Below are 24,434 nucleotides of genomic sequence, written 5' to 3' on the forward strand. Positions count from 1 at the left end.
ATTAATGATAAAACCCACACATTCATTAAACAAGTTCATCTGGAAAGTCAGTTGAAATTGGTTACCTAGTTTTTGCATAATCCTGCTAACTTTCAAGCAAGAGTTAATATTTGACATGGTAGCGCAAAGTCCAACTGGTTAATAGCTGGACAAAGTGGAAAATGTGTTTTTCTTAGTTGGCACGCTCAAGTTATTGATACTGTAGTGGTTCACTCGCGTGTGCAGGCAGCGTGGGTTCGTTCAGTTTGCATTCAGTGACGGTGTGATTGCTTGCCTGTCTCTATGCGTGCGCTGTTATTGACTGGTGACCAATCCAGAGTGTCTGCCTTTTGCCCAAAGTTAATAGTGGATGATTTAAAAAAAAAATCTGGGGTGGACCATTCCATTCACACTATCTTTTGAGTTCTTCCTTGGGGCCCTGCCCCTTTCTTCTAATTTGGTTAAGTTGTTCTGCTAACTGGAAAACAAACGGCGACGAAAATCTAATCTCCTCTGAGGGGATGGAATGACATACCTTGCAGCGGAGCTCACATGTTGTTTTAAATGTCAATGCACGTCAAAAATACCTAAAGGCATTTCAGCACAGGAGATTATTGACTTTGTTGTCAATCACTTAAGAGACGCAAATGACGCTATCACCCAGCGTACCTGAGCCCCATCTCAGGATGTGTACGGGTGTAGCACAACAAGATGAAAGTGGTACAGACATGCACACGCCCCGGGCTTTTCGCAAAGCATTTCGGGTCGCTCTGGAAGATGACATTAACTCCAGCAAATGGATTTAAAAGCTCCACTTTACTGCACCAGACAATGCTACTGCCATAAGCAATTAGGAGTATGATAAAGGCACACTCACGCGCACATGCACACGTGCCTGCACGTAGAGCCAGACTATGAGTCCTGTTCGCAAACAGCATTAGGAGCAGCAGAAGCTAATGAATTGTGATGCTAAAATTCCAGCATGTGTTCTTACCTTCACTACGTCATACACGAATATCCCAGCGGTGAGCTGTCAGGGCAGCAAGGCCTTACTGGCTGGCCTAAACATTATCAGAAGCACTGACCTACATTTACAGTACAACCTAAATATTCATATTTGTTTTTTTGTTATTTGTATTTATTTACTTCCAACAGTCTGATTCTATTCTCTTCAGTTCCTAAATTTATTTTGGCTGGACTGCTTCCAATAAGTGTACTGCAGGGGTGTCCAAAAGTTTTCTTCCAAAGGCCACACACCGATAAAGAGAAGGATGCAAGGGCAACTTTAATTCTTTTTCAAACATTCTTTACCTTTAATTTATTTACCATGCTAAAATCAAGCCATCATTCTCAGTAAAAATTATGTAAACCACTTCTATAATATTTATAAATATTATGTATAGTTATGTATTTAAAAAAAACGGCTTGGTGATAAAGTAAAGAGTCGAGAATTTTTCAGACGTTTTCTACCTATGTATAATGCATTTTTACAATGCATGATTTTGCTTCTACCCATATGAAGTATTATCTGTATTTTGTTAGTTTTTTCAAATAATTATTCTGAAGTTCAGCACTTTATTTGAACACGTAATACTTTCTTTTTATTGACTTGGCTCTTATTTTGAAATTCACAGACCTACTTTTATTTAGTAAATTAGAAAACATACAGTGGTGCTCATATGTTTGATTACCCAGGCAGAATTTGTAAGATGGGTACAATTCTTTATAGAATATTTGAAGGGCCAGGCGAAACATATTGAATTTTATTTTAATGGGATTCAAATTAAACGGTCAAGCATTTCAGAAAAGCATTATCATTGAACAAAACATAACCATAAAGAAATTAATGATGGTTGTTGTTCAGTCATCAGTCATATATATATATATATATAAACTTTTTCACAAATTCTCCCAGGGCATGTAAATGTATGAGCACAACTTTACATATATGCAGTCATATGTACCCCTGTCATATTGGGATGAAACTGTAGGCTACACCTTTTTTACAACCACTGGGTGGCGGTGGCATTTTAGAATGAAAGTGTACAGCTTTTTCATAACCACTAGATGGCGGCATACATTTATAAAATGTGAAAGTTTTTATCCATTTTCCCCTATACCTATGTACAATGTGCACTATTGACTTTTGACATTTTTTTGGGGGAGGAAATCCGCATTATACACGAGAAATTACAGTAACTGTCCTCATATTGGAACTACAGTATGTTACATAGTATTGGTGACTTTTGGTAATTTTGATTGGAAAAACAACCAACATTTTCTGTAGATGTGTGAAAATTTAAGCAAAGGATTAAGTCTGCGGGTGCTGTTTTGCTTTTTATTTGAATTTTTGCGACTTAAAAAGCAGTAAGACTCCAGTGTCACCGTGTCGTTGCTTGTCAAATGTAGGTTAGATCTTTTTTTTGAGTTTGCGTTCTACAGCTGCTCATTTCTTTTTACACTTTTGTGACAATCATTAATGTTACGATGTGAATCACGATCACACTTTCTCATTAAATTATTATTTCACTCTTTTTATGTACAAATATTAACTGTGGTTATTTGATTTTTACACTTACAGTACATGACAGTTAAGAATGTTAAACTGTTACTTAAAACAACTTGTGCAGTTAATCAAGGTTTTATGATGGCCACAGTTTGAAGCTGAAACTGTTTATTTCCTATGGGAAATCTAAATCCGAACAAATCGGTGCTCAGATCTAACCATTCCCGAACAGATTTTATTCAACCTTCGCGGTTCCATGATTCAACATGCTTATTCTTGAAGTAGGGATTCAGTTCTTAAATTATTTTTGTACACACTAATATGCTTAATCTAATCTAATACACATATGATCATTTTTAAATTCAGTGGGCCAAATGAGCATATTTTATTTTTACATCTAAAAAGCACCAACAACGCTAAACAGTTTAAACAAGGTACACTACAGACGAAAATAGCATGTCCTCATATAGAAAAAAACTTAACCTCGAACACTTGTTTGGCACTTTTACCTAAGAAATACATGAAATTCAAACATCATCATCGAGTGTACACACTAGGTCAGATGGTTCAGCTAGAGGTGAAGTAGAGTAGGAGGCTAGTGGGTTTGTGTTGGGAGTACAGTATTGTATTACTGGTCAGTCTGCGTGATGAGATAAGGATAAAACTGGGAGTGAGGACGGTGTGTTTTAAGAGGATACTTTCAGGACTGTGTGGAAGAATCAGGTCAGCGCTTAAAGCAGAGACCAAGAAAGGCTGGAAAGGCTCTCACAACCACTCAGAACATCGTGTGTGTGTGTGTGTGTGTGTGTGTGTGCGCGCGCCATGTGTGTGCGTGCATGCGTGTGTGAGTGTCTACACGCTTTAATATCAGTGTACACACCATGACCATGTCTTTTGTGTACCACTTAAACTCACTAGGGTCACAAGTGTGTATGCTGGAGCCTATCCAAGCTGACTTTGGGTGAGAGGTTGGGTACACCCTCAACTGGTTGCCAGCCAATCGCAGGGCACATATAAACAAACAACCATACCCACTCACATTCACAGTTAGGGACAATTTTGAGTCTTTAATTAGCCTGCCTTGCATGTATTTGGAAAGTGGGAGGAAACTTGAGTACCCAGAGAAAACCCATGAAGGTACAGGGAGAACATGCAAACTCCACATAGGACGCCTGGATTTGAACCCATGACATCTGAATCGTGAGGCGGATGTGCTCACACAACAAGAATAAATTTATAATACAACCCGAATTCCAATGAAGTGTTATACATAAATAAAAACAGAATACAATGATTTGTAAATCATGTTCAACCTATATTTAATTGAATACACTACAAAGACATCAGCCTCAGTTCCCAAACGGTGCGGCTTCATAGTAAAAGAGTACGGGTACTAGACTGGCCTGCCTGCAATCCAGACCTGTCTCCCATTGAAAATGTATGGCGCATTATGAAGCGTAAAATACGACAACGGAGATCCCGGACTGTTGAACAGCTGAAGCTGTACATCAAGCAAGAATGGGAAAGAATTCCACCTACAAAGCTTCAACAATTAGTGTCCTCAGTTCCCAAACGGTTATTTAAGGTTGTTAAAAGAAAAGGTGATGTAACACAGTGGTAAACATGAAACTGTCCCAGCTTTTTTGGAACATGCTGCAACCATAAAATTCCAAGTTAATGATTATTTGCTAAAACCAATAAAGTTTATCAGTTTGAACATTAAATATCTTGTCTTTGTAGTGTATTCAATTAAATATAGGTTGAACATGATTTGTAAATCATTGTATTCTGTTTTTATTTATGTTTAACACAACGTCCCAACTTCATTGGAATTGCGGTTGTATTATGAGACGAAAGATGCATTTTAAAAATTCATAATTCTAGGACATTCAAATCGTAATTTTAGGAGAATAGTCCGAATAGTACAGGAATAATGTTTTTTCTCTCTAAAGAAAAGGTCATTATATTACAAGAGTAAATTTAACGAGAAACTGACCAAAAAAAATTAAAATGCACAATTAATGTGATTCTGGCGATCAAAATGTTGTCATAACAAATCCTTTAACTGTAAAAGCAAAAAAGGTATTAAAAAATAAATATTTTAATTCTGGCGGCACGGTGGACGATTGGTTAGCACATCTGCCTCACTGTTCTGTGGACCAGGGTTCCAATACTGGCCTCGCCTGTGTGGATTTTGCATGTTCTCCCCGTGCTTGCATGGGTTTTCTCTGGGTATTCCGGTTTCCTCCCACATCCCAAAAACATGGTTAATTGAAGACTCTAAATTGCCCGTAGGTATGAATGTGAGTGTGAATGGTTGTTTGTTTATATATGCCCTGCGATTGGCTGGCAACCAGTTCAGGGTGTACCCCGCCTCCTGCCCACAGTTAGCTGGGATAGGCTCCAGCATACCCACCACACTCGTGAGGCTAAGCTGTGTAGAAAATGGATGGATGGATGGATGGATGTTTTAATTCTCAATATACGGATTCACGCCAAGCTGATTTGTGTCCCAGATGCGCCTCACGGACCTTACTTTTGAACAAATTTTAAGTATACAAAAAGTTAACTACTTAACTAAAAAATAAAGCAATAAACAACTTAGTAGCTACAGTGTCTACCTTTTTGGAATTGAGGTCACAAAAAAGTTACAAAAACCAAACAGATTAATTCCTTTGATGTTCGCAACTGAGGTCTGCCATTTTCTTGTTTTCATTTAACATGAAATAAAACTCGTTCATAAGAACAAAGTACAAGCATTTTTCCCATAGGAAATAATGGAAAAAGAAACAATCAATTTAAGGGTCAGCAGCACGGTAGTAGTGGGTAGCACATCTGCCTCACAGTTCTGAGGTTCGGGGTTTGAACTCTCTGTGGAGTTTGGCTGTTCTCCCCATGCTTGATTGGGTTTTCTCCGGGTGCTTCAGCTTCCGCCCACATTCCCAAAAAGCACATGGTAGGTTAACTGATTACTCAAAATTGTCCATATGTGTGAATGTGAGTCTGAATGGTTGTTTGTCTACATGTGACCTGCGATTGGCTGGCGATGGTGTATCCTATCAACTGAGATAGAGTTATATAAGTCGTATAAAAAAATGGATAAATGGATATATCAGGGTCAAATTGCAGCCATCATAAAACAATCTGATTCCAAATTGCACGCTCTGATCTGCATTCGACTTTTTTTGTTTTTGAACTTTTGAATAAATTCATTTGTTCATGATTTTCCTGTTTCACAAAAGCATCTCATGCAAAGAAAGACTAATTGAGGGGAGCGATACTTTGTGCTTCCTTGTCACTCACCTCCCTGTCTTACAATTACGATTGACTTTACAGTACCAATATGGGTTTGTTATACTAATGGAGCTCAATGAGTGCTCTGTGTGTGAGACTAATGGCTGCACAAATAAAAAAAAAAAACAGACTGAAATGAGTCATTGAGGCATTCTCCTGATGTTCTTTTCGGCCTTCTGAGCGTAACCTTGCCGTCTCCATGGTAACATGGCAACAAGGCAGTACAGGGAAACAGACGATAGCGAGTTCCATTGTTGTCATTGTTGTATCACTCAGGACACGAAACTTGCTGATTTGCACTCACCTTGCACGCAAAACTTGAGCTCTTTGGGGTCGGTGACGGTGCTGCCTGGCATCCTGTCGGGAACCTTCTTGCTCATGCGGTTGTAGTTCCGTCGCCTCTTGGTCTCGCCCCAAAGGTTGGAGCCGCCGTGCATGCTGGGAATGTTGAGCACGGCAATACCCTCCAAGGAGGTGTTGCTCAGGTCCAATATGATCCCGTCGCACTACAGCACAAAAAGGTAGCAGGTGATCAGACAGTGGTAGCAAAACTACTCACATTCTGTACTTAGGTCCAAGTACAGATCCATCCATTCATCCATTTTCTGAGCCGCTTCTCCTCACTAGGGTCGTGGGCGTGCTGGAGCCTATCCCAGCTATCATCGGGCAGGAGGCGGGGTACACCCTGAACTGGTTGCCAGTCAATCGCAGGGCACATATAAACAAACAACCATTTGCACATTCACATCTACGGGCAATTCAGAGTTGTCAATTAACCTACCAAGCATATTTTTGGGATGTGGGAGGAAACCGGAGTGCCCGGAGAAAATCCACGCAGGCACGGGGAGAACATGCACAGTCCACACAGGCGGGTCCGGGGATTGAACCCCGGTCCACAGAACTGTGAGGCAGACGCTCAAACCACCGTGGCGCCTCAAGTACAGATACTTGTGTAAAAATACACTGATAAAAGTAGAAGTGCAGATTACCGTAATTTCTTGTGTATAATGCTCACCCATGTATAATACGCACCTCCAAAGTTGACCTCAAAATTCTGGAAAACCCTTTACCTATGTATAATGCATTTTTACAGTGCATGACTTTGCTTTGACCCCATGAAGTATTATCTATATTTTGTTAGTTTTTTCAAATAACTATTCTGAAGTTAAGCACTTTATTTGAACATGTAATACTTTCTATTTACTTGCTCTTATTTTGAAATTCACAGCCCTACTTTTATTAAATAAATTATAAAACACTCCCAGATGATCGTACTACTCGTCACTTTAAACCGCATACACTCCTTGAAGTCTCAGCGCCCTTTGCACAATGGTCATTGCACCGGACTATTGCAATATTAGTCATTCGAACTGCTCTAAGTGCTAGAGGACTCTGCATCTTTTTGCACAATTGTTTTCTTGTCAATGTCTTTATGTCCCCAAAGTGTTCTGTAAATTGACTGTCTGTTGTACTAGAGCAGCTCCAACTACCGGAGACAAATTCCTTGTGTGTTTTGGACATACTTGGCAAATAAAGATGATTCTGATTCTGATTCTGATATGTTTGATTACTCAGGCAGAATTAGTAAGATGTGTACAATTCTTTAAAGAAAACATGCAGGACCAGGCGAAACACTTAATTTTATTTTAATGGGTTTCAAATTAAACTGTCAAGCATTTCAGAAAAGCATTATCTGTAAACAAAACATAACCATAAAGAAATTAATAGTGGTTGTTGTTCAGTCATCAGTCGTCTTAAAAAAACAACAATATTTCACAAATTCTGCCTGGGTATGTAAACTTATGAGCACAACTCTACATATAAGCAGTCATATGTACCCTTGTCATATTGGAATGAAAGTGTAAGGGGGTTCCAATTTCTTGTTGACTGGGTGAGGAACACTCCTGGATCTCTCGTGAGCTCATTTTGGATGAGTCCGTGATTAAGGACTTCTATGCTGCGCATCCTAGGAAGCCTGGGAGGACGTCCGTTGAGGGGGGTACTGTCATCGTCTGAACTTGGGTGGCGCTTTGGCGCATTCCACTATAATAATCCAACAGTCATCATTAATGTTTAGAACGGGTTTTGTACTCCAAGACATTATTTCACAAAAACCTTTTGTTAATCATTTATTTAATACACAGCAAACTATAACCACAATAATAAATATATTGCGAAATAATTACCTCTCTGAAAGCAATATCTTTGCAAAGACAGAATGTTTGCTAGAGCTCTTGTACTGAGTTTCCTTGTTGCAGCTGGTGAGTGTTCTAGGTTGGGAAGTTTTTCTTTTGAAGACGAATGGATGACCTACTTTATTTTTCATTTGCTCATTATCATCTTTTGCAGCGCAGACTCTCAAGCATTGACTCACCTCGACCTCGATGCACTCGTTGAGCTTCTTGCAAGTGGCTGAAATGGTCTCAGTGGTGCCGAACTCAAAGTACCACAGCTTGTTCTTCATTCTAACCAACAAAACAGAAATATTTTCAATCAAGGACTTAAAGAACAATGCTAGTCCTGGCAACATGTGAGGTCACACTTTTCTTGTTGACATTGAAGCTGTCTGCTGTCTTGAGTCATGTCAATCAACCCTCAGGACAGCTCGAGGTAATTTGACCCAGCAGGGCAAAACTCCCCTCGTGCACCTTACAGCTGCATGAATGAATTAGACTGCTGTTTTTATGGAAACAGCATCCACAAAGTCCTCAGTGACTGTATTCACCAGGATGCATACAACATTGCCTCAGGTGGAGCGGGCTGTGAAACACTGCTGGTGGACACTATAAATCAGGGCAAATACCAATCGTCAGTCAAAGCAACCTACAGGCCTGTGAAGCGACAGTGCCCTGAAGTGCCCCAGAGACAGACATGTCAAAGGTATCCTGATGGACGGGATGTCATTTCTTGTCATCCTTTTATGAGTTGGAACAGTTTTGGAAGTGGATTCTGCATGGTAGGAATTTGCAGTGTTTTCAAACAATCACTGACCTCTTTGTGTGCGGTGGAATAATTACCTGCTCTCCTTCCACTTTGAAAGTGTGTTACATTGTATATCAAGGGGTTCAAACAGACGGCAAGACGTACAGTATTCCACAACGCAAGGTTTTCTACACAACCGCAGGCAGCAACAACCCCCCTGGTTTGCTTGACAACAGTCAGGCATCATCAGTGTAAACATCCTTTAGTCGGTAAAGTTAGGCCTTCAAAAATAACAGTACGTCAGTATAACAACACAGTTGCACCACAGTGTTGGCCAAATAGTTTTTGCTTGAGTTAGGCTTTTTACCCCCTTTACTGGTTCTCTCTCACTTACTAAAGCTGCACATTCAGAAATACCATAGAAGACAATTAAAATCAATTAAGGTGACAGTTTAATTATATTCAGCGCACTCATCTGTTGCTGTAAGCGGCTCTGCCTCACATCACACTCCAAATGTCATTGCTGAATAGAACGCTGACTAGTCGACTCGTCTGTAAAACATCTGTCTGTTATATGTTACCAGTACCAAGGGAGAAAACAACACCTACAGTATGTGAAGCACTACACTACCAATGGCCAACAAAGAACCAACAGCGATGTGAAGAACTCGGCTACCAAAAGGCCAGCGAGGAAGCCACATCTTTGTGAACCACTACGCTACCAATGGCGAGTTAGTAAGCAACAGCTATGTGAACCAAAATGGTAAATACGGCCAGGAATGAACCAGGAGCTATGTGAATCACAAAACTATCGATAGCCAGGCAGGGTTGAACCAACAGGTTTGGGAAGCAATACACTAAGGACGTCCAGGAAGGAACCAACAGCTATGTGAACAACTACACTACCGATGGCCAGCGAGGAACTGGTTTAAAGTATTTTCTTCATTGGTTTGTTTCTGAGAGGACTTGGACTCTAAAACAAAAATCTGTTGTACTTTGATAAGTCATTTACAATGAAGAGATAGAGCAGAAAGGGAACATAAACACTCGCAATAAAGTATACCAGAGATCATTTTGGCAAACAATTTTTTTTTTTTGGCACTAGTGTGGAACCCTCAAAGATTCTGTAACCCCACCGACGGGTGACCAGTCCATGTTGTGCCCTGCCTCTCGGCGACAGTCAGCTGGATGAGATGGCTGGAATAGGCATCTATAGTCGTCCCTAATAAGGACAAGCAGTATAAAAAATTGATGGCTGTATAGATGTTGGGAATATACTCGTACATTTTTAGGGACAGTTAGTTGGTAACTAACTGTCCAATAACTGAGCATATGGTAGTGTACCTTGTACCTCACGGGACGCAGATGGATTGTCCTTAGCTACTTCAAACATTTTGTCTCATACTGTATATCATTTAACACCTATATGTCTTTCACAATCATAAATAACAATATTACCTAAAAAAAAAAAAAAAAAAAAACAAGTTAATTGAGATTTGTGCCTGATATAGATCTGACCAGAGATATCTTTCCACCGAAACTTCCAGGAACATTTTGTTCCGAAGGTTCCTGGACCGCTCAAAAGTTCCCGTGGTCCAAACACATAATGGTTCTTCAATAGTTCCTTGAGGTAAAGGTAAAGTAGGTAAAGTTCCTGTGGTGGAAATGTGCTATAATTGATACTGTAAGTTTTGTCTGAGTTTAAGAATGTTGGTGACTCAATGTTCTGATGATCATGATTCCCCCGCCTGAGTCTGAAACATCTCACCCTCCATTGCTCGCCAAGTGACATATGTCTCACAATATGTACACTAATTGGTGTGAAGGCACGCTGCTGCTATTGACATCAGGCAATGACACTCTATTGATGCAACAGCTCAGTGTCACATGCACATGTCAGAGTCGAGGTTGCCTGCCACTATGTTCAGCAGAGGACCTTATCATTCTTAAAATTATGGCATACTCTTCTTTTCCTTTCGGCTTGTCCCTTTAGGGGTCGCCACAGCGCGTCATCCTTTTCCATGTAAGCCTATCTCCTGCATTCTCCTCTCGAACACCAACTGCCCTCATGTCTTCCCTCACGACATCCATCAACCTTCTCTTTGGTCTTCCTCTAGCTCTCTTGCCTGGCAGCTCCATCCTCATCACACTTCTACCAATATACTCACTATCTCTCCTCTGGATGTGTCCAAACCATTGAAGTCTGCTCTCTCTAACTGTCTCCAAAACACCTAACCTTGGCTGTCCCTCTGATGAGCTCATTTCTAATTTTATCCAACCTGGTCACTCCGAGAGCGAACCTCAACATCTTCATTTCCGCCACCTCCAGCTCTGCTTCCTGTTGTCTCTCCAGTGCCACTGTCTCTAATCCGTACATCATGGCTGGCCTCACCACTGTTTTATAAACTTTGCCCTTCATCCTAGCAGAGACTCTTCTGTCACATAACACAGCTGAAACCTTCCTCCACCCGTTCCAACCTGCTTGGACCCGTTACTTCACTTCCTGACCACACTCGCCATTGCTCTAGACTGTTGACCCAAAGTATTTGAAGTCCTCCACCCTTGCTAGCTCTTCTCCCTATAGCCTCACTCTTCCCCCACCCACCCCTCTCACCCATGCACATATATTCTGTTTTACTTCGGCTAATCTTCTTTCCTGCTTTCCAGTGCATGCCTCCGCCTTTCTAACGGTTCCTCCACCTGCTCCCTGCTTTCACTGCAATTCACAATGTCATCTGCAAACATCATGGTCCACGGGGATTCCAGTCTAACTTCATCTGTCAGCCTATCCATCACCACTGCAAACAGGAAGGGGCTCAGGGCTGATCCCTGTTACATTCCCACCTCCACCTTAAATTCGTCCGTCACACCTACAGCACACTTCACCACTGTTCTGCTGCCCTCGTACATGTCCTGTATATACATGCAGTACCACAGTTCCTCTCTGGGTACTCTGTCATAGGCTTTCTCTAGATCTACAAAGACACAATGTAGCTCCTTCTGACCTTCTCTGTACTTTTCCATCAACATACTCAAGGCAACTAATGCATCTGTGGTACTCTTTCTAGGCATGAAACCATACTGTGGCTCGCAAATACTCACTTCTGTCCTGAGTCGAGCCTCCAATACTCTTTCTCATAACATCATTGTGTGGCTCATCAACTTTATTCCTCTATTGTTCCCACAGCTCTGCACATCACCCTTGTTCTTAAAAATGGACACCAGCACACTTTTCGTCCATTCCTCAGGCATCTTCTCACGCGCTAGCATTCTATTGGACAAGCTGGTCAAAAACTCCACAGCCACCTCTCCTAGATGCTTCCATACCTCCACAGGAATGTCATCAGGACCAACTGCCTTTCCATTTTCATCCTCTTTAATGCCTTTCTAACTTTTTAATGCCTTTTCTAACCAGTCGTCCACCGTGCCGCCACATTATACATAACACCCTCAATTTCAAGTTTCAGCCTCATCGCTCGATCTGATACTCTTTTCATCTCCAAGACATTCTTAGCCAATTCTTCTTTTAAAATAACCCCGACTCCATTTCTCTTCCCATCTACACTATGGTCAAATAATTTAAGCTCTGCCCCTAAACTTCTAGCCTTACTGCCTTTCCACCTGGTCTCCTGGATACACAATATATCAACCTTTCTCCTAATCATCATGTCAACCAACTCCCGTGGTTTTACTGTCATAGTCCCAACATTCAAAGTCCCCACATTCAGTTCTAGGCTCTGTGCTTTCCTCTTTCTGCCGAAGAACCTGCTTTCCGCCTCTTCTTCTTCTTCGACTTCGACCCACAGTAGGTGAATTTCCACCGGTGCCGGTGGCGGACGTTGTTAACCCGGGCCACGACCGATCCGGTATGGAATTCTTTGGATGAATGCTCATATTTGTTTGGCAAAGTTTTAAGCCGGATGCCCTTCCTGACGCAACCCTTTGCATTTATCCGGGCTGGGGACCGGGCTACAGCTTGCGCTGGCTTGTGCTCCCCATAGGGCTGCATTTAAGGCATACTCTTAATCCTCTTTTAGTTTCAGTTTGATGTTCTTCTACTGTTTAAAACCACATTTACACCAAGTAATACAGTCCAGCTGCTCTTTACTGTACATTTTGGAATAGCAAATCCTTTTCTGCCTTGCGTTTTCACACTTTGTTAGCTACGTAACTAGCATGACATAGCTTGATGATACAGTGTAAGCCTAGCTAGCTAGCACCTGACACTGTAAGGTGCTAGTTAATGAATTCAAAATAGAAAGTTGACGCCGTAAACGACAATGGAGGACATGTTTTCTTGATTTGCTTTTGAGGCAAGCTTTTTTTTTTTTTTATCTTCTTTTCACTTTTGAAGTTGACAAGCTGTCTGTCACAACAACACAAAACAGCGACTCAAAGAGATATCCTACTGCACTGTTCTATGCAGTTAGATAATTACATGACATCTTGTGTGACATATAATATAGCCTACTTGTCATTTAGCTTTCAACAAAACAGGCTTTCAACTGAACAGCCGCCCAAGACTTTAGCTAGTGTCGTATATTAATGCTATATATGGCTCTAACTTCAGCTCCCCCCGCACTCCCACCCTCAAAAGGTGGAAAATTCCCAGCTTTAATAGTCAGTGTGAAAGGGGCTAAAGAGTCTCATCTCCCTCAGCAAGCTTTATCAGAAGAAGTGATTGCGAGCTAATGTGACATCACAATTAGGAACAGTTGCGTTGCTCTGTGAGGGAAATGTGTTGCAGCTCATTAAACAGCTTCCACTGGAGACGACCTGCAAAGATGTAATTAACTCACATTCCACAAGCTTCTCATTTCTTCATCTTATCACCATTTAAATTCTTATAGTTAGTGGTTTTGCATGTTCACAGGAACAGCAGCTGCTGTAGATGTTTGACTCCCAAACAAGCATGAGATCTTACAGATCTAAAAGAAATGTTATCTCTTTACTTTTACGTCCCAAACAGCTACTTGCCCTCAGTGCAGGGAGGTGATGGGTGGAAGCATGCTGTTGTGAAAACACAGTTGAGGATCTGGAGCAAAGCTATGCCAACTCCTCAACCCCCCCCCCCCAAATGATTCCCCTTCTTTCCTGATAACCATCTCCGTTAATCCTCAACATGACCAGTGACTCAATGACAACAAGATTCTCCCCCTCCTCCACCTACTCTACAATTACCCACTATTGCCTACCAACTAACCTCTGTTTATTTTTGTATTTTTTTTATGTACAATACACAAAAAAATAATTCATCACCCATTGAAAATAGTTTTTACTTGCTAAATGCACAAATTTACAGTAGTTTGCAATGAACCAACAAATCCATCTATATATTATAACACACAGGTCCGTCTGTATTTGTAATAAAAATCATATAATAATTAAAACATTGGGCCGCAGCTGAGTTGGAGCCTTTCCCAGCTGACTTTGGGTGAGTGGAATGGTCACCAACCAATCGCAGGACACATACAGCCATTTACACTTACATTCACACCAATGAAAAATTTAGAGTCAGCAGAACATGCAAACTCCACACAGGAAGGCCTGAAACTCTTGACTGAGGTAGAATTGCAGACAAAATCCTTCTGATCTAATCCACGGAGCCATAATGTTGTGAGACGGAGGTCAAGAAGGTGCTGATGTCTGATCCCCATTAATCAGATGATGACATAATTTACTCTAGGCAGCTCACAAGAAAGAGAGCTAATGATGATCAAGACGTCAACGGTCAACTAGCAGGACAGTGTTTTTAACACTTAGTGGAAATTAGGTCACCAGTGACCCCCCGCCCCCACCCAAAAAATAAATAAATTAATTAATTAATCAATTACTAACACTGCACAAAAGTAAACTATACACAGAATATTTTTTTTTTTTTTTAGTATAAATGTTTCATGTCTCAACAACCTGAGGAAACCACGAAGCAATGAATGCAACAGTCAGAACAAGAGAAGCTGAAAAACAACAACAATGGAGGCAAATGAGGGTCTCCTATACTGTATTTGCAGATTATAACTAAGACTGAGAGCAGCGGGAAAAGTGGGTGCTGCAGCAAAATGGAGACTGTGGAGTATAATAAGGCCCACTAACAGGCTAAGGTAATGTTAGCTTGACTAATTGTTGTCATTTTTAGCGTGTATCTTAAAATGTTACACTGACAAGTGTGTTGCAATATGAGTGGCGTCATTGACTGTCACTGTATAACATTTGAGATACACTGCTAGAAATAACAAATGCAAAAAAACATAACCTTACCTTAAGTTTTCTTCTGGACACTGCAGTAGGAATGGGAAGTTTCTAACGCGTTTTTTGTAAGTGATTTGGAGGTTTTGTGCCTTGCTCAATGGCATTTTGATAGTGCTTAGTTAACTCTGTTTTTGTGTCTGCAGCTAAATTTGACGCATCAACTCTTTGTTCCCAAAGCTATTATGGACCAAGCGGCTACCGCTTCCAGTTCCAATCACGTCAAGCTGACGTCTTTCCCTTCATGTGAACGCTTAATTTGTCAGCCTTGTTAGCTTGTGTAAAAAGTCCCTGGCACCTGGTCTCACATCACACACACACACACACACACACACACACACACACACACACGGACACACACACACACACACATTCTGTTCTAACAGGCTCTGGACGGCAAAATGCTGCTTAAGGTTGGGGGCGGTATGTATGTATGTGTGTGTCTGTGTGTGTGTGTGTGTGTGTGTGTGTGTGTGTGTGTGTGTGAGATGTGCATGAAAAGACACAAGTGGGAATGTGTGTGAGTGGCAAGGAGGACAAAAACAGCAGCGAGCTAATGTTGCTATGGGCCTCCCCCTCTGGGTCAAAGGCGATCGATCATCTTGTCACCAGGGGAGATAAAAAAAACACACCATCTTTTCTAGTCAAACGGCTACGAATAGGACGCAAAGTGCCAAGTCATATCCACAATGGAACAGCTGCCGCTGTCAATCAGCTGTCCGTAGCTCTGCAGAGGATCATTCAGAGACGAACAATAGCCTTCAGTGTTGGCTTACTGTAAATAGTGTTGATTAGCGTGTCACAAAAGTGTCACTTTAGCGCTCTCGCTGGGGTCTCAGTGTGATGGCGGCCATAAGGAGCTCACTTGTCACTCATAGTTTATTAGCATTACACTGCAAGGCTCCAGACTTCATCATTATTATTTTAGGGTTATGGGAAAGCTTTTCCTCTTGGTTTTTGAAAGCTTTGCATTAGGTTGTCCCAGGTTATTAAATCGATGTAAAGAAACAACTGTAATATGCATGCCAAGCTCGAAGTTGCCAATGCCACTGGTATAGAAATACTGCGTGCAAGCATACCAGCTGCTTGTTCTTTTCCAAAAGAGAATTTTTAAATATGCGTTGTCCGAGTATAAGTGAGGTTAATTTAGAATTTGACGTATGTAAGCAGTGTTGCCACAGTTACTTTGAAAAAGTAGGAACTTTACTGATTACTGGATTGAAAGAAAACTCTCACTTTTTATTGTAAATATTATTTAAGCAAAGTATTGTAAGTCATTCAGTGAGTCAGTCCTTTTTTTCCATGACGATTTCTGACCGCGCACTTCGTTATGAATAATTGACCCGCAATGCATTGCGCGCTTAAGCCATTAAAACGCTATTCTTAATGTGTGAATAAAAAAGTAACAACAATCGAGTACACTTTTTGCTAAGGAAAATAACAAGAATAGTGTGGGTACAGTGAATCCGTGCATTTCTTTACAGTTTTATATTTACTGCACATTCACTGTGGATTTTATGATAAACAATGACATCACAGTCATTTTCCTCAATATGTTAGAAAGGAAGCGGTCTGCCCATTTGGTAAAATGCTTCTGGACAGATGAGCTGCTGATTACTGTCCCGTGTACAGTAATGCATTGCACTCTCAAAGTGGTGGCCATTTTGGAGAAACACTTTAGTGTATGTAAGTAATGCAACTCCACTAGATGCAGGAGTTGTGTTGTAATCGTACACTTTTCCAGGAAAGAGTTTTAAATAAGAAATGGAACACGTAAGCTTTGGCCCAATGTTATTTGTGTGGTTTGAACACTTAACACACGTGCGCACGAGTTCTTTATTTTTCAGCAATTAAAACGATAAGTGTCAACTTTTTCTTTTATGAGACCTGTTTATTGTTTGCGCTTTAAAGCCCCAAAACGCCATAGTTGCGTGATTAAACGGCCAAAATGACAGCTTTTTTTTTTTTGTAATCCATTTTCAGCGTTTAAACAATCAACTTTTTAAAACTCCCGCTTTTGAGACATGTTATCAAATATCTGCATTTTCAGGCCCCAAAAACGACATTGTCAGACTGATGGCCAAAGGAGACTGCTTTTTTCCATATCAACATTTCAATGATAACAGCGAGGACAATATTTTTTACAACGGTCCCCATTCGCACTGGGCTGTAAAAATGCCTGAAGATATATCTTTTTAGAAAATATGCATACTTTCAGTGTTTCGACAGACACCATAAAACCACCTTTCAAAAAAAAAAAAAAACTTCCACCATGAGACGCTTTCCTTCTCCAAAACGTCATTGTGTAAATGAGCAGCTAAAATATCACTGTAATTATTTGCTTTTATGTTAAAATGCTGTTGTGTAATCCTTCCCCTAATGCTAAAGCTCCAGACTAAAGCTCCACTGGAGAACTTAGGTATCTTTTTGCCACCCACGTCCTCCAGCCATTGATGCAGCAAATACATACAGAACAGCAGATGGAAGACCTCTGCATCAATTATTCAAATTCAAAGAGTAAACAACATGTCTCACTATCACTCTCACACTCTCGCTTCATAGTCGGAGTAGTTGGAGATGGCTGAATTCATGCTATCAGGCAAACAAGTCCCGTTCCCACTGGGATGGCGGAACAAGCTTTTATACTTAACTGCCTTGTCAGCATGGAGGACCCAACAGGCCAATGTTGAGAGCTCTGGAAAGAATGTGATGGGCAAACACTTGGACTTCAATATGATTGTGATATTAAAAATCATGTCTGTTAAAAATTCACTTTATAACTTTAAATCAATTACAATTACTAGTTACAATTACAATTACTTTGGAAACATGACTTATTACCATTAATTACCAGGTGGCACGTGATTTCTTTCTGATAAGCGGCAAAATCAGTTTAACAAAAAAATATGCATACTGTAAATAAAAAAAATTATTTGAATGTGTTACGATTAAAATGATATTTTGTGTTTTTTCATAATTCATTCTTCTTCTTCTTCTTCTTCTTCTTCTTCTTCTTCTCCTTTCGGCTTGTCCCGTGTCGTCCTTTTCCATGTAAGCCTATCTCCTGCATCCTTCTCTCTAACACCAACTGCCCTCATGTCTTCCCTCACTACATCCATCAACCTTCTCTTTGGTCTTCCTCTCGCTCTCTTGCCTGGCAGCTCCATCCTCATCGCACTTCTACCAATATACTCACTATCTCTCCTCTGGATGTGTCCAAACCATTGAAGTCTGCTCTCTCTAACTTTGCCTGTAAAACATTGAACCTTGGCTGTCCCTCTGATGAGCTCATTTTTAATTTTATCCAACCTGGTCACTCCTAGAGCAAACCTCAACATGCCACCTCCAGCTCTGCTTCCTGTTGTATCTTCAGTGCCACTGTCTCTAATCCGTACATCATGGCTGGACTCACCACTGTCTTATAAATGTTGCCCTTCATCCTAGCAGAGACTCTTCTGTCACATAACACAGCTGAAACCTTCCTCCACCCGTTCCAACCTGCTTGGACCCGTTACTTCACTTCCTGACCACACTCGCCATTGCTCTAGACTGTTGACCCAAAGTATTTGAAGTCCTCCACCCTTGCTAGCTCTTCTCCCTATAGCCTCACTCTTCCCCCACCCACCCCTCTCACCCATGCACATATATTCTGTTTTACTTCGGCTAATCTTCTTTCCTGCTTTCCAGTGCATGCCTCCGCCTTTCTAACGGTTCCTCCACCTGCTCCCTGCTTTCACTGCAATTCACAATGTCATCTGCAAACATCATGGTCCACGGGGATTCCAGTCTAACTTCATCTGTCAGCCTATCCATCACCACTGCAAACAGGAAGGGGCTCAGGGCTGATCCCTGATGCAGTACCACCTCCACCTTAAATTCGTCTGTCACACCTATAGCACACCTCACCGCTGTTCTGCTGCCCTCGTACATGTCCGGTATTTTTCTAACATACTTCTCTGCCACTCCAGACTTCCGCATGCAGTACCACAGTTCCTCTCTGGGTACTCTGTCATAGGCTTTCTCAAGATCCACAAAGACGCAGTGTAGCTCCTTCTGACCTTCTCTGTACTTTTCCATCAACATCCTCAAGGCAAATAATGCATCTGTGGTACTCTTTCTAGGCATGAAACCATACTGTGGCTCGCAAATACTCACTTCTGTCCTGAGTCTAGCCTCCAATACTCTTTCCCATAACTTCATTGTGTGGCTCATCAACTTTATTCCTCTATAGTTCCCACAGCTCTGCACATCACCCTTGTTCTTAAAAATGGGCACCAGCACACTTTTCCTCCATTCCTCAGGCATCTTCTCACCCGTTAGAATTCTATTGAACAAGCTGGTCAAAAACTCCACAGCCACCTCTCCTAGATGCTTCTATACATCCACAGGAATGTCATCAGGACCAACTGCCTTTCCATTCTCATCCTCTTTAATGCCTTTCTAACTTCCCCCTTACTAATCATTGCCGCTTCCTGGTCCACCACACTTGGTCTTCTACTCTTCCTTCTGTCTCATTTTTCTCAATCATCAACTCCTCAAAGTATTCTTTCCATCTGTCCAGCACACTACTGGCACCAGTCAACACATTCCCATCTCTATCCTTAATCACCCTAACCTGCTGCACATCCTTCCCATCTCTATCCCTCTGTCTGGCCAACCTGAATAGTTCCTTTTCTCCGTCTTTAGTGTCCAACCTGCCATACATGTCATCATATGCCTCTTGTTTGGCCTTTGCCACCTCTACCTTTGCGCTACGTCACATCTCAACGTATTCACTCTCAACACTCTTCCTTTTATAAGCTTCCACCACATGGTTCTCTGCTATGCCTTTGTCTTCTTAATAGTCCTCCCCACCACCAGAGTCATCTTACACACCACTATCCTATGCTGGCTACCCACACTCTCACCTACCACTACCTTACAGTCTGTAACCTCCTTCAGAATACATCGTCTGCACAAGATGTAATCCACCTGCGTGCTTCTACCTCCGCTCTTGTAGGTCACCCTGTGGTCCTCCCTCTTCTGGAAAAAGGTGTTCACTTCAGCCATTTGCATCCTTTTTGCACGGTCTACCACCATCTGTCCCTCCGAGTTCCTTTCCTGGATGCCGTACTTACCCATCACTTCTTCATCACCCCTATTTCCTTCACCAACATGTTCATTAAGATCTGCACCAATCACGACTCTCTCTCTGTCTGGGATGCTCAGAACTACTTCGTCTAGCTCCTTCCAGAATTTTGTCTTTCACCTCTAGGTCACATCCTACCTGTGGGGCATAGCCGCTAATCACATTATACATAACACCCTCAATTTCAAGTTTCAGCCTCATCACTCGATCTATTTTCACCTCCAAGACTTTCTTAGCTAACTCTTCCATTAAAATATCCCCCTACTCAATTTCTCTTCCCATCGACACCATGGTCAAATAATTTAAACCCTGCCCCTGAACTTCTAGCCTGACTGCCTTTCCACCTGGTCTCCTGGACACACAATATATCAACCTTTCTCCGAATCATCATGTCAACCGAGATGTTCCTGTCAAAGTCCCAACATTCAAAGGCCCCACATTTTTGGAGGACACAGAAACTCCTAATGCAATTTAAATGAACTGTCAACTGATAATTATGTGACAAAGCCTCCTTCCCCAAGGTGAAAGAGACTCTGTTTGTATTGTATGACTCATCAACGCTACAAAACAATCATGGGTGACAATGTCTCAAAGCAAACTAGGTACAATGACGAACGACATAAAAAAAGTCACAGACGTTCAACTCAAGTTGGGTGGTGAGTCTGCGTCGCTTGTGGCGCGTTTCTTAGTTTTACATCTGCACAGAAATTATTATTTTTGTCATCTAAAGTCCATTCTTTGTTGTTTTCATTGCTTTAGTTTGAGCTATCACAAAAGCAAAAAATATAAATGTCACAGTCGCTGTTCTGCTCTAAAACGGCTGGCAATATGGGAAACTTTGAAAACAACGAGCAGTGAATGGGGCAATGGAGACTAGAAGCTTATAACGTAATAACAGACCATAATGTATGATGGCACGTAACGAAATAAATTTGCCCTTTGTTAATGTAATAGGCCATAATGTAACAACTGGCCTATAAGATAATAAAAGTCCTGAACCTATAACGTAATAACTTATGGCAAATGAGGCAATAACTTATTACGTTATTGGCTGATTATTACATGAATGGCCTGGGAAATTTTTTTTAAAATTCTAAATTACAAATGTAATAACTGAGCACATAACGTGATAATATACTAATACCACTTTTTTTAAATTTAAAATGTTTTGCATAACCGTGTTTTAAAAAAGGCAAATTTATTACGTCATGGGCTGTTGTTATATTATATAACAAATATACTGTACCTTGTTGGTAATTAAAGGATTGAAAACCAAAAAACTGGCTAACTGCTGGCATTAGCACTCTTTTGTAGAAAATCACCTCTTTTTAGCATCATAGCGAGGATTGCTTTTGCATGATAGGGTCATAATTGCAGACGACACAGTGGTGGGTCTCATCTCCAATGATGACGAGACCAGTTACAGAAAAGTTAAGGACTTAAGGCAAGGACACTCCCAACCACCCCTACTGACCATCAACAGTGCTGCAGTTGAGAGTGTGAGCAGCACCATATTCTAAGAACTGTCATACGTACCTCATTCACTCAATAATGCATTTTTTTTAAATTTGCACCATCCTATGTATCTCATTCAACACTCGCTTGCATGATTTGTATCTATATACAGTATTTAAAGCGGGACGCATGGTTGCCTCATGGTTAGCACGTGTGTCTGACATTCAGGAGTTCCTGGTTTCAAGTCTGTGACGAGATTGCATCCTCACCATGTGCTTGTGTGTGTGTTTTTTAAGGGTACTACAGAATCTTCCCTCCAAAAGCATACTTGTTGGACTTATTGAAGAAAGAGGTGTGTCTAAATGTGAATTGGTATTTGTTCGAATGTACTCTGCAATTGTTTGCTGACCAGTCCAGGGTGCACCCTGCCTCTCTCCTAAATTCAGTGTGGATAGGCTCAGCCGTGACCGCAATGAGGACCAATGCTATTGAAAACGGATGGATGGATATACAAACATATATTCTACAGCCTTGCACTTTATCACTGCACTGAGGGTCATTTCAGAAAATTTTCGATTCTCCCTATGTCTGGCACAACATAGAACAACCCAAATAATAAATACTGCTGCTGTCCAATGAAAAGCATGTACAGTGTATTGCCAAATTTTCTTTTATTTTTTTTTTAAAACTGACAAAATGAATAGACTCGGAAAAGCAATTTAAAAAACGTTTTCTTTTCTTTAAAATTAAAGTCAATGCATAAGGGCTTTTCATTTGACAACGATGAATACAGTAACTTTCTGGCCGTCTCAATCAAAACTAAACATTATTCTGTATCTTTGAAAAGGCAACATTTTCTATTGGATCTCATTCAATTGTACACAATGATGTGCTGTATTGTATGTCATAGATCAATAAACAGATCCAGCTGGGCAGGCAACTATTGATTTGTTTCGATTGGCTCACGTTTCCAGATTAAAAGTGCAAGGTCAATTGTTGCCTCTCCAACATAAAAATCTAAATGGTAGGCAATGCTGCAAACTAACTCGCTAGCAACAAAGTGGGGATCTCAGCCAATTATGCTCATTAGACAAGTCAACTAGTAAATCTCCTAACCTGCTGTTGAACTTCTCCGGGTGCTTCTCCCTCATCAGATGGAAGCGATGGGCGATGGAGGCATCCTGTGCAGGAAAGAACATAAAACCCTTCACTATAAAGGAAGCCACACGTCAGTAATGTTTAGTGATCGCTCATTTTTGGACAAATAACTGAAATTAGGAGAACATTGCAACAAATTCCCGGATCTGGACAAAATGTTATGAGTTCTTCTTTCCTTGTGTTTATTTACGCATTTTTAGTGAGTACCAGGTATCCATTAGGGAGCAAGCGCCTTATTTTATTAATTCATTAGTTTAATCGTTTCAAACCTGTCCTGTTTAGCATCTTATTCATGTAGTACAAGAAGTTTCCATGCCTTACTGATGAGACGATGATTTAAAAAAAAGAAAAAAAGAAATAATATACAGTAAAGTATAATCATTATTATTAAAGGGAAGGGCATGGGCGCCGGATATAACCATTTCACGAGGTGCTGTATTTGGCTAGCTAAGTAATAGTGTTTAAACTTGAGTGCGTCAAGTCTTCTTTCTGCTTTACCTATCTGAAGGGTAGCTATGATAATTCTATTTTCTTATTTTTAGTCTATCATTTAGAACCATTTAAATGTGTGTTTGACTGTGATTATTGAAAATAAATAGTTTACTTGTGGTAATATTTTGATTTTTACCGTAGCTGTACACCCTAAAAGTGAGATAGGTAGACTGTTCCAACATTTTAAATCATCACAAATGTTTTCCAGTAGAGGTACATGATTTAAATTATTTAACTCTGTAGGTTTTGCTGATATATTGATGTCTCAATATTTTATATTTCCTGTCGGAAAAGGAAAGTTTGGATTTTTAGTTATCGGGAGTATTATTGAGTTTGACCAATTGATAGCATATTCTGATAATTGTGAAAATGTCTTAATGAGGTTAAAAATTGAAGTGATGCCTTGGGTCCTAGTAAATAAAAAAGGATATCATCTGCGTAAAGATTGATTTTCTGTTCTGACACATGAGTACAGATACATTTGATACTAGTGGTCTGTCGTATCGCTATTGCCAGGGGTTCGATAAATAGTGCCAAAAGCAGGGGCGAAAGTGGGCATCTTTGTCTAGTTCCTCTTTGTAAAGTGAAACTGTGGTATGACCCCATCTGTGGTGACAGTTGCTTTGAGTGAGTTGTATAACGTTGTGATCCAGTGTACCTATGAATCACCGAAGCCAAATTTGTGAAGTACAAGTTTTATTGCTGCTGTGTTCATATGGCTTCGAATTAGGCCTTTAGTTTTATTTCCATCTAGTATAGTGTACTACATAACAGAAATGCTCATAAAAGTCTGTGGAAAATCCGAAAGCCATTTTTTCATTTTGTCCCCACCAGGACTCAAAAGATGAGCTGCTGCCGCCCCAAATATTGTAATTTTGGATAATCAAAGGATCTGCGGACACCCTGTACATGGCATAAATCCACCCAAATTGTCATCAGCTTGTGTTATGGAACACTCCTTTCTACTGGGAGTCAACCATAAATGCCTTTTTTTGCTCTGCAGGGGAGAGGTGGTGGTGTAGAAACACATCTACTGCAATAATAGCAAACGTAATTACCAGTACTCCCATTATTATTACCACTACTGTAGCACTATTTTGAGGAAATGTGGTAATCTGACATAACTTTGATTAGTTCGAGGAGGACTCTATGGCTCATGATTTATTGACAGTTGGTCATGAGTGTGTGCTGTGTATCATTTAATTGGACGGCAGGTTGATCTTGAGCAGAGCAACCAAGGCCTGAGGAAGGGGC

At 40.8% G+C, this 24,434-nt stretch overlaps 1 protein-coding gene across 5 annotated transcripts in view; it reads right to left on the reverse strand.

Annotated features, from left to right (window-relative positions):
* The window catches only part of LOC133410532 (diacylglycerol kinase beta), a 117,595-nt gene that overhangs the window by 28,813 nt on the left and 64,348 nt on the right, over positions 1-24,434 (reverse strand). For 4 of the 5 annotated variants that reach the window (XM_061691849.1, XM_061691854.1, XM_061691850.1 and 1 more), the window contains 3 exons: positions 22,647-22,711; positions 8,154-8,244; positions 6,084-6,285 (listed from right to left, as the gene is read on the reverse strand). In XM_061691849.1, coding sequence (XP_061547833.1) covers positions 6,084-6,285; positions 8,154-8,244; positions 22,647-22,711 — 358 coding nt within the window. Of the gene's footprint in view, positions 1-6,083; positions 6,286-7,591; positions 8,245-22,646; positions 22,712-24,434 lie in introns of those variants that run through there. The other variant, XM_061691853.1, reaches the window with a different exon arrangement.

Source organism: Phycodurus eques, chromosome 12 (assembly GCF_024500275.1).
Source record: "Phycodurus eques isolate BA_2022a chromosome 12, UOR_Pequ_1.1, whole genome shotgun sequence".
Taxonomy (NCBI): Eukaryota; Metazoa; Chordata; class Actinopteri; order Syngnathiformes; family Syngnathidae; genus Phycodurus; species Phycodurus eques.